General features: G+C 39.6%; 1 protein-coding gene across 1 annotated transcript in view; it reads left to right on the forward strand.

Moving 5' to 3' along the window:
* LOC137952629 (pathogenesis-related thaumatin-like protein 3.5) overlaps positions 1-14091 on the forward strand; it is an 84127-nt gene that overhangs the window by 3888 nt on the left and 66148 nt on the right. Inside the window, exon 3 of the mRNA XM_068799699.1 lies at positions 4457-4505. Within this exon, the coding sequence (XP_068655800.1) occupies positions 4457-4505 (49 nt within the window). The remainder of the gene's footprint in view (positions 1-4456; positions 4506-14091) is intronic.

Below are 14091 nucleotides of genomic sequence, written 5' to 3' on the forward strand. Positions count from 1 at the left end.
TTTTATTTACCAGACTTAAATATCTAGTTTAATATAGTAATAAAATTTAATAAAAATAATATATAAATAAATATACAACTTTATTACTAATGTAATAAAGTTTAATTGTAATAACCACTTTGTGATTACTATTAAAATCATCAAATTACAATTTTAGTACATAAGAACACACATGTTCAAAAACAATAAAAGATACAATCATCAGTTATCATTCCACATGCAAGTTGCTATGTCATCTCGAAATTGTGCGGATCTTGTGGATTCTAATGCACACTGCCTCTGAAAGCTTGTTACTTGGGTATCCTCTTCCACAAGACCATCGCTGTTTGTATCGTCCGTTGCACGTAATTGGACCTCATCACCTTCTCCACCGAACTTGTTATCCGAATCATCATCTTCCAAATCAAATATATCATTGTAATCCTCTCTACGTATATAATTGTGCAATATGTGACAAACAATGACAATTTTTGTCTGCATCTTAAAAGAAATTGTAATAGCCTAAACCCTAAACCCTAACCCTAGACCCCATACCCCCAAAACCTCCTAAACCCAATACCCTAAACTCTAATTCCAGAAGTTAAACAAAAAAACCTAGATCTTAAAAACCCTAAACCCTAAACCCTATCACCTAATAAACCTTAACTGAAAAAAATTGAAAAAAAAACCTAAACCCTAATTCCAGAACCTAAACCCTAACAATACCATAAATCCTTAACCCTAAACACTTAACCCCTAAATACAAAGCACCAAACCCTGAAACACTAAACCTTAACCCTAATAAAAAATTTAGACCCTAAACCGTAACACTAAATCCCACAATTATGCACAAATAACCCCAAATTAGGCATTGAAACTAAAATTAAATCAAATACAACACTCATTTAATCAGAAAAAAATTAGGGTGTAGTCATACCTTCTGAAATTTGGGGAAAACCGAAGCCGACGGCTGAAATCAAAGCCGAATGGGGAAATCGATGCCGAATCGAAGTAGAAATTAAAAAATCGAAGTCCAAATGTCAAAATTGAAGAAAACTGAAACCGAAATAGGGGAAATCGCTGGAAATCGAAAGGTATTTTGGGGGAAAAGATAATAGCGAGAGGGAGACGGGATACCGAAAGGGAGAAAAGTGGGAGAAGGGACACAGAGAAGTGAGGGAGGCCGAGAGGGATAAGAGAGAGGGAGAAGCGAGCGGGGGTTCAGAGGGAGAACGAGTCTGAGATGGAGAGAAGGACACCGAAAGGAAGTTCGTAGCGAGAGATGGAGACTGTAGAGAGGGAGACCGGAGAGGGACGGTGGAGACGAGAGAGGGAGCAGAGAGCTCGGGGTTTAGGGAGACGATAGAGGGGCTACGGGAACGAGAGAGAGGTGTGGGAACGAAATGGCAGAAATGAGCGAGAGGGTGTGTGGTAGAGAGAGCCCTGCGCTCGTTTCATGTACATGATTCTCAAAATCGGGCAGAAAGCACTTTAAGTTGTTTACTCTTGGGACATGAACTCTTGAGTCATGGATGATCATGTGCATGACATGAAGTTTGGTGCTCCCTAACGACCTAAAGACATGAATTGAGTAATGCGCCCGAAGTTCATGTCCTGAGTCATGTTGACTAACCCCCCCTTAAAAAGGGTAGCCCACTTGCCCAGTTAGGAGAGATTTTATTGTAGCAACTAATGAAGCAGGTAATGGCCCATCTCACGAGAGGATGTTGGGTTGCATCCTATAAATTAAAAGCTTAACTAGACGCTTATACTAAGATATGACTGTGGGCAAGTCAATTGAAGCACTAAAAATAGGACTCCATCAATGATTCAGATCATCAATATGGATCAAAGCATGAAGTTTTTTTTTCAAATAGTCGTAATTGTCAAAAATAGAGTTTCTATCAAAATTGGAACTGATTATGAGATTAGAGCCCAACTATTGGTCATGATAAAGCTAATTGTATGAGTTATGACCAAGATCAAATAAAAGGAGAAAGCCACCTAAATACCAACTAAACATTTCCAAATTACTAGATAAGCAAAGGAGTTAGTACATGGACGCTGCATGACAATACAAAAAAAATTCACTCAAACAAAAGAAGTGACACATGGCATCATAACAAAGCTCCACCTAAATAGAATATATGACATTATTTCAAAATGATAAGATGAGGTGTCATATTCTCATAGGAAAAATAAAAGTCTTGCCATATATATCTCCTTTTGTATATATATCTAGTTAAAGGGAGAGAGAGATGATAATGGAGAGAAAAAGGTGGTGTGGCTGAACCACCCCCACCATCCTATAAATAGAGGCACTCTTGCGATGGGTTGAGTGTAGAACTTTTGGGGGAAAGCGTTGAAAAAGAAAACTCCTTTGGGAGAGGCAAATCACTAGGAAATTTATCTAAGTTTAAGCTTATCGAAAGTGTGCTCGTGAGAAGACAAAACCTTTGATTGTGCTCTCAACATCTCAAATCTCAAATCAGCCTGAAGCCCTATAGTATTCCTATAAAAGGTAGCGACAAACAATTATCTGTGCCACTACTTTGCCCTAAATCCTAAACCCTATCGTATTCTCATAGTGAAGGTAGTGACAAATAATTATCTTTACTACTATTTTGTAACTATGATTGGAGTTGCTACACACAATATGAGATCAAACCTTCTCATCAAGCATAGAGTGGAGGTTGGCTAAAAAATTAAGGCTAGATAACCAAGTGAGTTCTAGTATATCGTCAGATTAAGCAAGATCCAAATCAAATTCAAGCGTGGAGATTGAATCAAATGACTCTTTAGAGATCAAATCTCACATCACCTGAAACATTTTAATTTTCTTTATTGTTGTACTTACGATCACACCACTTCATGAACCAAAACTGCTTTGTAAGTCTACATTTTTTTCACACCCGGTGAGACTCTGTCTAACTTTCATCTCCTTCTCAAATTTCTCATTTTAAAGTCAATGACATCTTTTAACAATATTAAAGGGTGTTAAATTGTGGAATCTAATTAATGACTTATGTAGAGTTGACACGTAGATCAATATATTGACTGTTGTTTAATTAAGTGTAGTTTTCAGATTTCACACTTGCATTTCAGTTGCCCTAGTTTTCTCTTTATATTTGTTGTTGCCGCTATTAGGGTTTTCATCGAGGGTCATCAATTGTTGTAGAGAGAGGTTAGAGAAAAACACTTGAGTGTATGCGATTTCTCTTGTAAACTACTTCATCATCACAGCGAATTATTGTAACAGTAAAAGATAGGACGTAGTCTCACCTTGAAGCGAACCTGTATAAATCTTGTATTTTCGTGCTTGATTATTTCTTCTTCTGCAATTATTATTGCTCTCATTTGTATTGAATTAGGGCATCTAATTCTTTTATGGACCCAATAGCACACTGAGTCACTCAAAGGAGGAGGCAATGATTCACTGAGTTCATTAGTTTTATATTTCATATTTTATATTGGTTTAAGTATAATTTTTCATTATTTATGTAAGGAGCAAGGACGTAGGGAGACGTCAAACCCTATTTAAAAGGTAACGAAATAGAGAAAAGGCAAACATTGATTTTTAGGTTAAACAGGCTTGGAGTTCTCCTTGATGAACTCTAGGATTTGGAGTTCTCCCTTGATGATCTCTAGGTCTAGATTCCCTTAGAATATGCATATCTCTCTATCATTCTTGATTGCTATTCCATTGATCCATACCGAAGAAGAGAAGGGAGGGGTTTTCCCTTTTCCTAGTGCAAACATAGGCTCCAACCTCCTTTTCATCACAAGCAACAAGAGAAGGATTCTTCCTCTCTTTCCAAGCAAGAATTGAGGTCTTTCCACCATCCTACCACGAGCAACCATAAAGCAGGTTTTCTTTTCCAGTGTTGAGAGCAACAAGAAACCAGGTAAGGAGTTCCTAACCGTAGGCCCAAGGGCTGTCCAAGTTAGGGGTTGCAACCCTAACACGAGCAGCAACAAGGAGGGATCAAACCCTCTTTTCCGTGATCAAGAAAAGGGAACCCTTTCCCTTTACAATCCGAATAACAACAGCATAGGGTTCCTTGGCCCTATCGATCAACATACTAACCTCACAAAAGAGGTTGTTTTCCTCCTGACTGAGACTAGACCAAGGAAGGGTTTTCATTACCTGACCTTACCGAGAGCAGCCACTCTCTTACGGTGCTGGAATCGCAAGTCTCATGTCGAGTTCCTCGATCCATGACTAGGGACTGTAACAACTTGGTATCAGAGCAGGGTAATATGGGGGATACGTCCAACAATGAAGAACTTCAAATCAGGATGAAAAAGATAGAAGATAGCATGGCTCCTGCACAACCACAATTGGGAAAAAATTCTGGTATGGAATTGGAACTCAATTGGTTAACTAGCCTGTTGTCTGGTGTATTGGCAGAGAGACAGACTATTCCAGAGACAAGGGAGGTGACTCACTCGCACAACCAAAGAGGGGAGCATTTGCCTAAGCACACTGCTGTCCAGGCACCACAGAGTGGAGGTACAATACCAAGGTACACAAAATTAGATTTTCCTACCTTTTAATGGGTCAGTTGATCCCTTAATTTGGTTGCATAGATGTGAGAATTATTCTTTTAAATCTAGGGACTGCTGAGTTTGATAAGGTGTCACTGGCCTCCTTCCATATGTTAGATGAGTCATGACTATGGTTTCACTAGGTGGAACTAGAGAGAGCGGTGTTGGATTGCAGTGAATTTAAAGAATTGTGCACACTTAGATTTGGCCCTCCCGCCCACAGCAACCCCTTGGGAGATTTAGTATTATTGAGACAAACTGGGTCGGTTGAACTGTATCAAAAATAGTTCCAAGAAAAATTGGCTCGCGCAGGCCGGTTGGTAAGAGTCGACCAGCAGATCCCCTTCGACCAGTAGGCCTTAATGAATCTCTAAGGATAGATGTGGAACTTCATTTCCTTCAGATTTGGCTCGGGCAATGAATTTCGCTCGCGCAATGGAACAACGACAATGGCTTCAACAACGTAAGCCTGTGTGGCAAGGGGAATGGCACACTTCCTCCTGGCAAGGGTGCCAAAATACTTCGTCTCAGGTGACACCGCCAGTATTACCTTCTCCCAGACACAATTCGATTACTACTGTGGCAGCCGACACACGCTATAGTAATCCTCCTCCTCAGTATATAAAAAAATTTACAAGTGCGGAGAAGGCGGAACGGAGATCCAAGAATTTGTGCTCAACTGTGATGTTGTAGATTTGTTTGTCATACCTCTGGTCGGCTTTGATATGGTGTTAGGTATTAAATGGTTGCAAACATTGGGACCCATTTTGTGAAACTTCTCTGCTTTAACGATGAGTTTTGTCTTGTGCGGTAGCCAAGTGCTCTTACAGGGCAGTCAGGTGGACAAACCCCATCACCTTCATACCATGCACACACAGGATCATCCAAATAGCTCTATTGAAAATCTTATCAACAAGTTCTCCGTCCTCTTCCATGAGCCTTTGATCATAGGATCTATTTAAAACCAGGTTCTGATGTGGTGGTTCTTTAACCGTACTGGTATCCACATCTATAGAAAGATGAAATCGAGTGACAATGCTAGGCTATGTTACAACAGAGCCTTATTCGCTGCAGCTGGTCCCCATTCTCTTCACCCATATTGATCGTGAAGAAACATGATGGCACATGGAGATTTTGTATAAATTATCGGGAGTTTAATGCTCAGACAGTGAAAGATAAGTTTCCTATACTGGTAGTAGAAGAGCTCTTGGATGAATTACATGGGTCGTGGGTCCGTACTAAACTAGACTTACGCTCTGGATATCATCAGGTTCGTATGCACCCCTCTGACATTGAGAAGACAACCTTCCGCACACATCACGGTCATTTTGAATTTGTGGTCATGGTGTTCGGCTTATCAAATGCACCGTCCACTTTTCAAGCACTGATGAATGAGGTATTTAGCCACTATCTTCAAAAGTTCGTACTTGTTTGTTTTTTTAATGATATATTCATATATAGCAAGTTCAGAGAAGAGCATTTAGAGCATTTATAGATTGTTTTTGAATTATTATGAGCACATCAGCTCTATTTGAAGAAATCCAAACGCTCTTTTGTAGCTTCACATGTCGCTTATCTCGGTCATATTATATCACATGAGGGAGTCAAAGTTGATCCCGAGAAGATTAGGGTAATTCATGATTGGCCACAACCTCAATCTTGCTTAGCTTTACGGGGATTTTTGGGTCTCGCGGGGTACTACCGCAAATTCATTTAGAATTATGGTCCGTTGGCAGCACCTTTGACCAGTCTCCTCAAGAAGAATTCCTTTCACTGGAATGAGGAGGCCACACAGTTCTTTAAGGCACTCAAAACAGCTCTAACCTCCACCCCTGTTTTATAGCTTCCCAATTTTGAAGACTTATTTGTGGTTGAGTGCGACGCTTCTGGTGGGGGCATTGGGGCCGTCTAACAGCAACAGTCACACTCGATTGCCTATTTCAATCGACAGTTGGCAGTTCGTCACCACAAATTGGCAGCATATGAACGGGATTTAATTGGGTTGGCCAAGGCGGTCCAACACTGGCGCCCTTAATTATGGGGCCGGGCATTTTTCATCCGTACAGATCACTATAGCCTTAAATTCTAACTAGAACAACGTCCCACGACGTTGCCACAACAACATTGGAGTAAGTTGATGGGATTTGACTTTTCGGTGGAGTACCATTTTGGAAGACTAAACCAGGCAGTGAATGCCTTGTCATGGCATTTTGATAACCAATAACTCATATATGCGATCAGCCAGCCTCGTTTCCTCATCCTAGACTTGGTGTGAGAAGCCCATGCCTCTCTTCCGGACCTACTAGAGCTACATAGTAAAATTTTAGAGGGGACAATGGAGTCTACGTGGTCCATCTAGGATTCAAAAAACGGATTTATCTTCCCCACACTTTCAAGTTGATTCCTGCCATTCTCTCCGCATACTATGACAACACACATGAAGGTATTAAGAAAACTTTGCAATGTATTCACACGGATTTTTATTGGCAAGCCATGAAGACTTCCATTGTGACATATGTCTCAGCATGTCAAGTATGTCAACGCAACAAAGCCGACCACTTAAGTCCAGTAGGTCTTCTACAACCTCTCGCCCTCCCTACACATGTATGGGCCGATATTTCGATGGACTTTGTTGAGGGTCTTCCACAGTTCGCCGAAAAATCAGTACTATTTGTGGTGGTCGATCGGTTCTCCAAGTATGCACATATTCATCTGGCTCATCCATATACAACATCATGGATAGCACAAACTTTCCTTGAGCGTATTGTACGATTACATGACATTCCAGAATCTATTGTCAATGATCAGGATGCAGTATTCACTTGCACTTTTTGAAGGGAAATTTTTCGTCTATGCGACACGAAATTGAAATTCTCATTCGCATATCATCCTCAGACAGATGGCCAAACCGAGGTGGTTAATTGCACCGTCAAAATTTATCTACGGTGCTTTGTTGGAGATCGTCTGAAGCAATGGGTTCAATGGCTACCGTGGGCTGAATACTGTTATAATACTTTGTTCCACTCCGCTTTGCAGTCCTCTCATTTCAGGATTCTTTATGGCAGGGATCCCCCTCGCCTTCTCTCTTATATTGCAGGGTCCACCCGCATGGATGCGATTGATCAGGCACTCATGGATCGCGACTAGGTGTTACAAACTATTGCAGAACGCCTACGGCAAGCTTGGGTTCGCATGAAAGATGTCTATGGCAAGGGACACCATGATGTCTCATACGAGGTAGGGGACTATGTTTGGTTACGCCTACAACCGTACTGACAACAGTCCATTGCGGGACCATCGTGCCATAAACTATCCCCCAAGTATTTTGGGCCTTTCCCCATTATTCGGCTTATGGGGCCTGTGGCCTATCAATCACAACTGCCAACTACAGTCAAGCTGCATGATGTGTTTCATGTCTCCCTCCTGAAATCGTATAAGGGGTCACCGCCTACATCCACTCCGTTCTTTCCTCTAGTGGACGAGGGACATGTCAATCTTACACCATCCACGGTGTTACGCACCCATTTGATCAATGACCAGTGGGAGATTCTAGTCCAGTGGACAACTACAAAAACCTGAAGCAGCTACCTGAGAGCGGTTAGACATCTTCAAACAGGTATACCCAGCTTACGAGCTTGAGGACAAACTCTTTCTCCAAGGGGAGGCAGATGTTGTGAACTCAATAGCACACTGAGTCACTCAAAGGAGGAGGCAATGACTCACTGAGTTCATTAGTTTTATATTTCATATTTTATATTGCTTTAAGTATAATTTTTCATTATTTATGTAAGGAGCAAAGGACGTAGGGGCAAAATTGTCATTTTTAGCCCTAAAACACTTATGACGTCAAACCCTATTTAAAGGGTAAAGAAATAGAGAAAAGGCAAACATTGATTTTTAGGTTAAACAGGCTTTGAGTTCTTCTTGATGAGCTCTAGGGTTTGGAGGTCTCCCTTGATGATCTCTAGGTCTAGGTTCCATTAGAATCTGCATATCTCTCTATCATTCTTGATTGCTATTCCATTGATCCTTACCAAAGAAGAGAAGGGAGTGGCTGTCCCTTTTCTGAGTGCAAACATAGGCTCCAACCTCCTTTTCATCACAAGCAACAAGAGAAGGATTCTTCCTCTCTTTCCGAGCAAGAATTGAGGTCTTTCCACCAACCTATCACTAAGCAACCATAAAGCAAGTTTTATTTTCCAGTGTTGAGAGCAACAAGAAGCCAGGTAAGGAGTTCCTAACCATAGGCCCAAGGGTTGTCCAAGCTAGGGGTTGCAACCCTAACTTGAGCAGCAACGAGGAGGGATCAAACCCTCTTTTCTGTGATCAAGAAAAGGGAACCCTTTTCCCTTTACAATCCGAGTAACAGTAGCATAGGGTTCCCTGGCCCTACTGAGCAACATACTTACCTCACAAAAGAGGTTGTTTTCATTACCTGACCTTACCAAGAGAAGCCACTCAATTACAGTGCTAGAGTCTCAAGTCCCACGTCGAGTTACTCGATCCATGAATAGGGACCGTAGCAAATTCCTAACAAGTGGTATCAGAGTTTGGTTCATGATTGAGAGCAATGGCTAGTGGAGAGAGATCGACACTTGGAATCAATAGGTCTGATGGTATGGATTTTGCGTTTTGGAGGATGTAGACAAAATATTTTTTGTACTGTAAAAATATGCACTCATCACTTCTAGATATGAAACCAGAAGGCATGAAAGATGATGAATAAAATTTCCTTGATAGACAGGTGCTGAGAGTGATCCGGTTGACACTGTCGACGAACATCACTCATAATGTGGCGTGGGAGAAAACCACAATGGGAATGATGAGCATTTTGTCTGATATGTATGAGAAGACTTCCGCAAATAATAAAGTACATCTCATAATTTTGTTTCTCAATTTAAAGATGACAGAAAATACATCAGTGGCAACAAATTTGAATGATTTTAGCACGATTGCCAATCAATTGACCTCCATACAAATTAAATTTGATGATGAGGTTCGTGCTTTCATTCTTTTGGCGTATTTGCCAAATAGTTGGGAGCCTATGAGGGTTGTAGTCAACAATTCTATAGGCAACGAGAAGTTGAACATTAATGATGTTTGGGATACTATTCTTGTTGAGGAAGTTCAAAGAAAAGACTAGAGAATCATCGACATCTAATTCTACCTTAATTGTCGATACTAGGAGTAGGAACTTTGAGAGGAATTCCAACAAGGTCAACGGTAGAAGGAGGTAAGGAATGGAAGAAGCAAGTCCAAATTTGGAAGGAATGTGGAGTGCTGGAATTGTGGCAAGTCTGGTCACATAAAGAAGAACTGCAAAACGTCGAAGAAGGATGAAAAGAAAAACGATGCCGCAAATATAGTGATTGAAGAAGTACGAGATGCTTTACCCTTGTCGGTTGATAGCCCTATTGACTCTTGGGTGTTAGATTTAGGAGCTTCTTTTCACTCCATTGTACACCACGAGATAATGGAGAACTATGTTGCTGGAGATCACACGAGAAAGTATATCTTTTTGATAGAGAAATTTTGGATATTATCGGTATTGGTAATGTCAATTTGAGGTTGTAAAATAGGACAGTGTGGAAAATTCACAAGGTGAGACATGTGACAAAATTGATGCGTAATTTGATCTCGGTAGGGCAGTTTGATGATGAAGGTCATAATGTGACTTTTAATGGTGCTGCCTGAAAAGTCACTAAGGGAGCCAAGGTTGTTGCACGAGGAGTTAAAATTGGAACTCTTTACATCACTTCCAATTGCTGAGACACGATTGCAGTTGCTGGTGTTGTTACTGATTCTGATTTGTAGCATTATAGGCTTGATCACATGATTGAGAAGGGAATAAAAGTGCTTCATTCCAAAGGAAAACTACTAGGGTTGAAAACTCTAAACAACATTATGTGTGAAAGAAAAAAAAATTGGAGTTGGTTCATACAGATGTGTGGGCACCTTCAACTGTTATCTCCGTTGGTGATTCTAATTACTATGTGCCATTTATTGATGATGCAAGCAGAAAAGTATGGGTTTACTTCCTGAAAAACAAATATGATGTTTTTGATACTTTTAAGAGATGGAGAGCAATGGTTGAGAATGAGACAAATTTGAAGGTTAAGTGTCAACATTTAGATAATGGGGGAGAATACGTAGACAATGATTTTAAGCGGTATTGTGCTGATAATGGAATCAAGATAAAAAAACTATTTCTCGAAAACCTCAACAGAATGGTGTGGCTAAGAGGATGAACATGACTTTGAATGAGAGTCTTGGAAGCATGAGATTACATGCGGGATTGCCAAAGATGTTATGGTCTAAGGCTATTAGCAGTGCTGCCTATTTGATCAAAAGGAGGTCATTCAACACCATTGGATTGCAAAATACTAGAAGTGGTTTGGAGTGGCAAGGAGGTAAATCTTTCTTTCTTGAAAGTGTTTGATTGTATTTATTTTATTCACATTGATTTTTCTGTTAGAAGTAAACATGATGCTAAGTCCAAGATATGTTTCTTTATTGGCTATGGTGGTACCGAGTTTCGTCATCGTTTCTAGGATGACCAAAGTCGTAAGGTTATCAAGAGCAAGGATGTGATCTTCAATGAAGGAGCCCTCTACAGAGACAAGATGAGAACATATTTTGAGAGTACAAGTAATGAAGCTAAGAAGTCTGAAGTAATTCAGTTGAGAGATCTTCCAGTTATTGAGATAGAGAATATTGTTTATGAAGACCAAGAAAACATACCCACAGAAGTAAATCAGAACATTCTTGTGATTGAACTCAGAAGATCTACCAGAACTAGTAGACCACCATAGAGATACTCCCCATCGTTGAATTATTTTCTATTGATGGATAAAGGTGAACTAGAGAGTTATGAGAAAGTCGTGCAATTTGATGAATTAACCAATTGGGAGTTGACCATGAGGGATGAGATGGATTCACTATTATCTAATCAGACATGGCAGTTGACTGAGTTACCAAAAGGGAAGAAGGCTTTGCAGAATAAATGGGTTACCGAATACAAGACGAACATGATGGTAGCAAGCGATACAAGGCAAAAATGGTTGTAAAGGGCTTTCAACAAAAAGAACACAGTGACTACACTAAGATTTTCTCTCTAGTTGTGAAATTGACTACTATTAGAACAATGTTTGAACTATTGAACTAGTAGCAAATGAAGGCTTGAACTAGTGGCAAATGAAGACTTAAACTTAGAGTAGTTGGATGTAAAGACAACTTTTCTTCATGGTGATTTGGAGGAAGAAATTTATATGATGTAGCCATAGGGTTTCAAAGCACAAGGAAAGGAGAAAATGGTATACAAACTTGAAAGGAGTATGTATGGTCTTAAACAGGCTTCAGATAGTGGTGTAAGAAGTTTGACATCTTCATGAGTAGTATTATTTTTTTGAGGTGCCAAGAGGATGATTGTTGTTAAGTTAAGAACCTTGATGACTCCTACATCATTCTACAACTATATGTTGATGACATGTTGATAGCAGATGTTTGCAAACATGAAATAGATAAGTTGAAAAAGAAGTTGTCCAAGAAGTTTCCAATGAAGGATTTGGGTGCTGCAAAACAAATCCTTGGGATGAGGATTACTAGGATATTGATGTCTTGAAACTGTCACAGGAAGAATATGTGAAGAAGGTGTTGATCAAATTCAACATGAATTATTCAAAACCAGTAAGTACTCATTTGGCTAGTCACTTTAGGCTATCTAAGGAGTAGTCACCATCTACAGAGTAGGAGCGAGCCTACATGACCAATGTGTCTTATGCTTATGCTATTGGCAGTCTCATGTATGCAATGGTGTGCACTAGACCAGACATAGCTCATGCCGTGGGAGTTGTGAGCAAATAAATGAGTAATCTGGGTAAACAACATTGAGAAGTAGTGAAGTGGATTCTCAGGTATTTGAGAGGCACTACTGACTTAGGCTAATGTTTTAGAAAGCCAAACCTGGGATTACAAGGTTATGTAGATGCTAACATGGCTGGAGACATTGATGGCAGGAAGAGTACCACTGGATATGTTCACATTCGGTGGTACAACAGTTAGCTAGGTCTCTAAGTTACAGAAGATAATTGTTCTTCCCACTGCTGAGGTAGAATATGTCTCTATGACCGAAGCCAGTAAAGAGATGGTATGGTTGCAGTCTTTCTAGGAAGAATTAGGTCTCAAACATGGGAAGAATGTGTTGTATTGTGATAATCAGGATGCTATTCATTTAACAAATAACCCTGTTTATCATGCTATAACAAAGCACATACAGGTGCATTATCACTTCATTAGATTGGCTCTTGAAGATGGAGTATTAGCACTTGAGACGATTCAAGGAAGTCAGAACCCGACTGATATGTTGACAAAAACTATTACGATTGAGAAACTAAAGTTGAATGCTACTTCAATTAGACTTATCTCTGAGGATTGAGAAGTTGTTGCTATTGCAGATGAGATATTGATGATAGATTAGTCTCCAAATGGGAGATTGTTAAGTTGTGGAACCTAATTAACGCCTTATGTTGAATCGGTACGTGGGGGGTTGGAAGGGGGGAGGGGAGCCCCCGCCAGATCCACAATGTATTGATTGTTGTTTCATTAAAGGTAGTTTGAGAATTTCACTCTTGTAAAGTAGTTGCCCTATTTTTCTATATATTTTGGGCTCCGCTATTAGGGTTTTATGATCCAAGAAGCATCTTGAGTTGCGGCCCGAGAGAGGTTAGAGAAAACACCTGTAAGTGTGTGCGATTTCTCCTATAAACTATTTCATCTTCATAATGGATTACTACAACGGCGGAAGATAGGACGAAGTCTCACCTTGAGGTGAACGTGTATAAATATTCTTTGTTTTTCAGTGTTTACTTTTCATTTCTTCCATGTTTATTATTATTTCTCTCATTAGTTTGGAATTAGGGCATCTAATTCCTAATAGATTTAACATCTATGAAGAAAAAGATTTTAGCAATGAAGATTAAAGACCAAGAATCCCTTTCATTGCAAGCTGAAGTTATAAACTCCAGCTCGAGGGGGAGTGTTGAAGAGCAGTTATGGAAGAGTCTAACATGATTCTGACAGAGCTAGAATTAATATGGTGGAGTCTTACAGGAGTTTCATACTAGGAGGACAGATCTTTTAGTGTTTAGCTTTGGGTGTGACTTGGATAAGAGTAGTTTAATTGTAATTGGATTTTACTTGTTTCCTCTATTATAAATAAAGGCTCATTGTACTCAAATTACAACAATTTAATGAAATATTTTTCTTTTATAGAAATTCATCAAATTCATTTGCATCATAGCGTGACTAGATTAGGCAATAATTCAAGAGTATTATATGCACAAAAAATTCAAAAACTTTTGGTGAATCAAACCCTTGAAACAAACAAACTTTTCATTCAACCATGCACTATAAACCTTAACATTAGGTTTGATGACTCAAAATTGATAAACAACCATTAAATTCTAGCAATTTGTTATGGACTCAATAAGACTGAGTCATCTACTTTACTTTTATTATTTATGTTGCTTTTAATTTCGAATTTTATTGATTTGTAATAAGACTTAA

Source organism: Aristolochia californica, unplaced genomic scaffold (assembly GCF_029961685.1).
Source record: "Aristolochia californica isolate CCGP_79_NKW_82.1479 unplaced genomic scaffold, dmAriCali1.0.hap1 SCAF_16, whole genome shotgun sequence".
Lineage (NCBI taxonomy): Eukaryota > Viridiplantae > Streptophyta > Magnoliopsida > Piperales > Aristolochiaceae > Aristolochia > Aristolochia californica.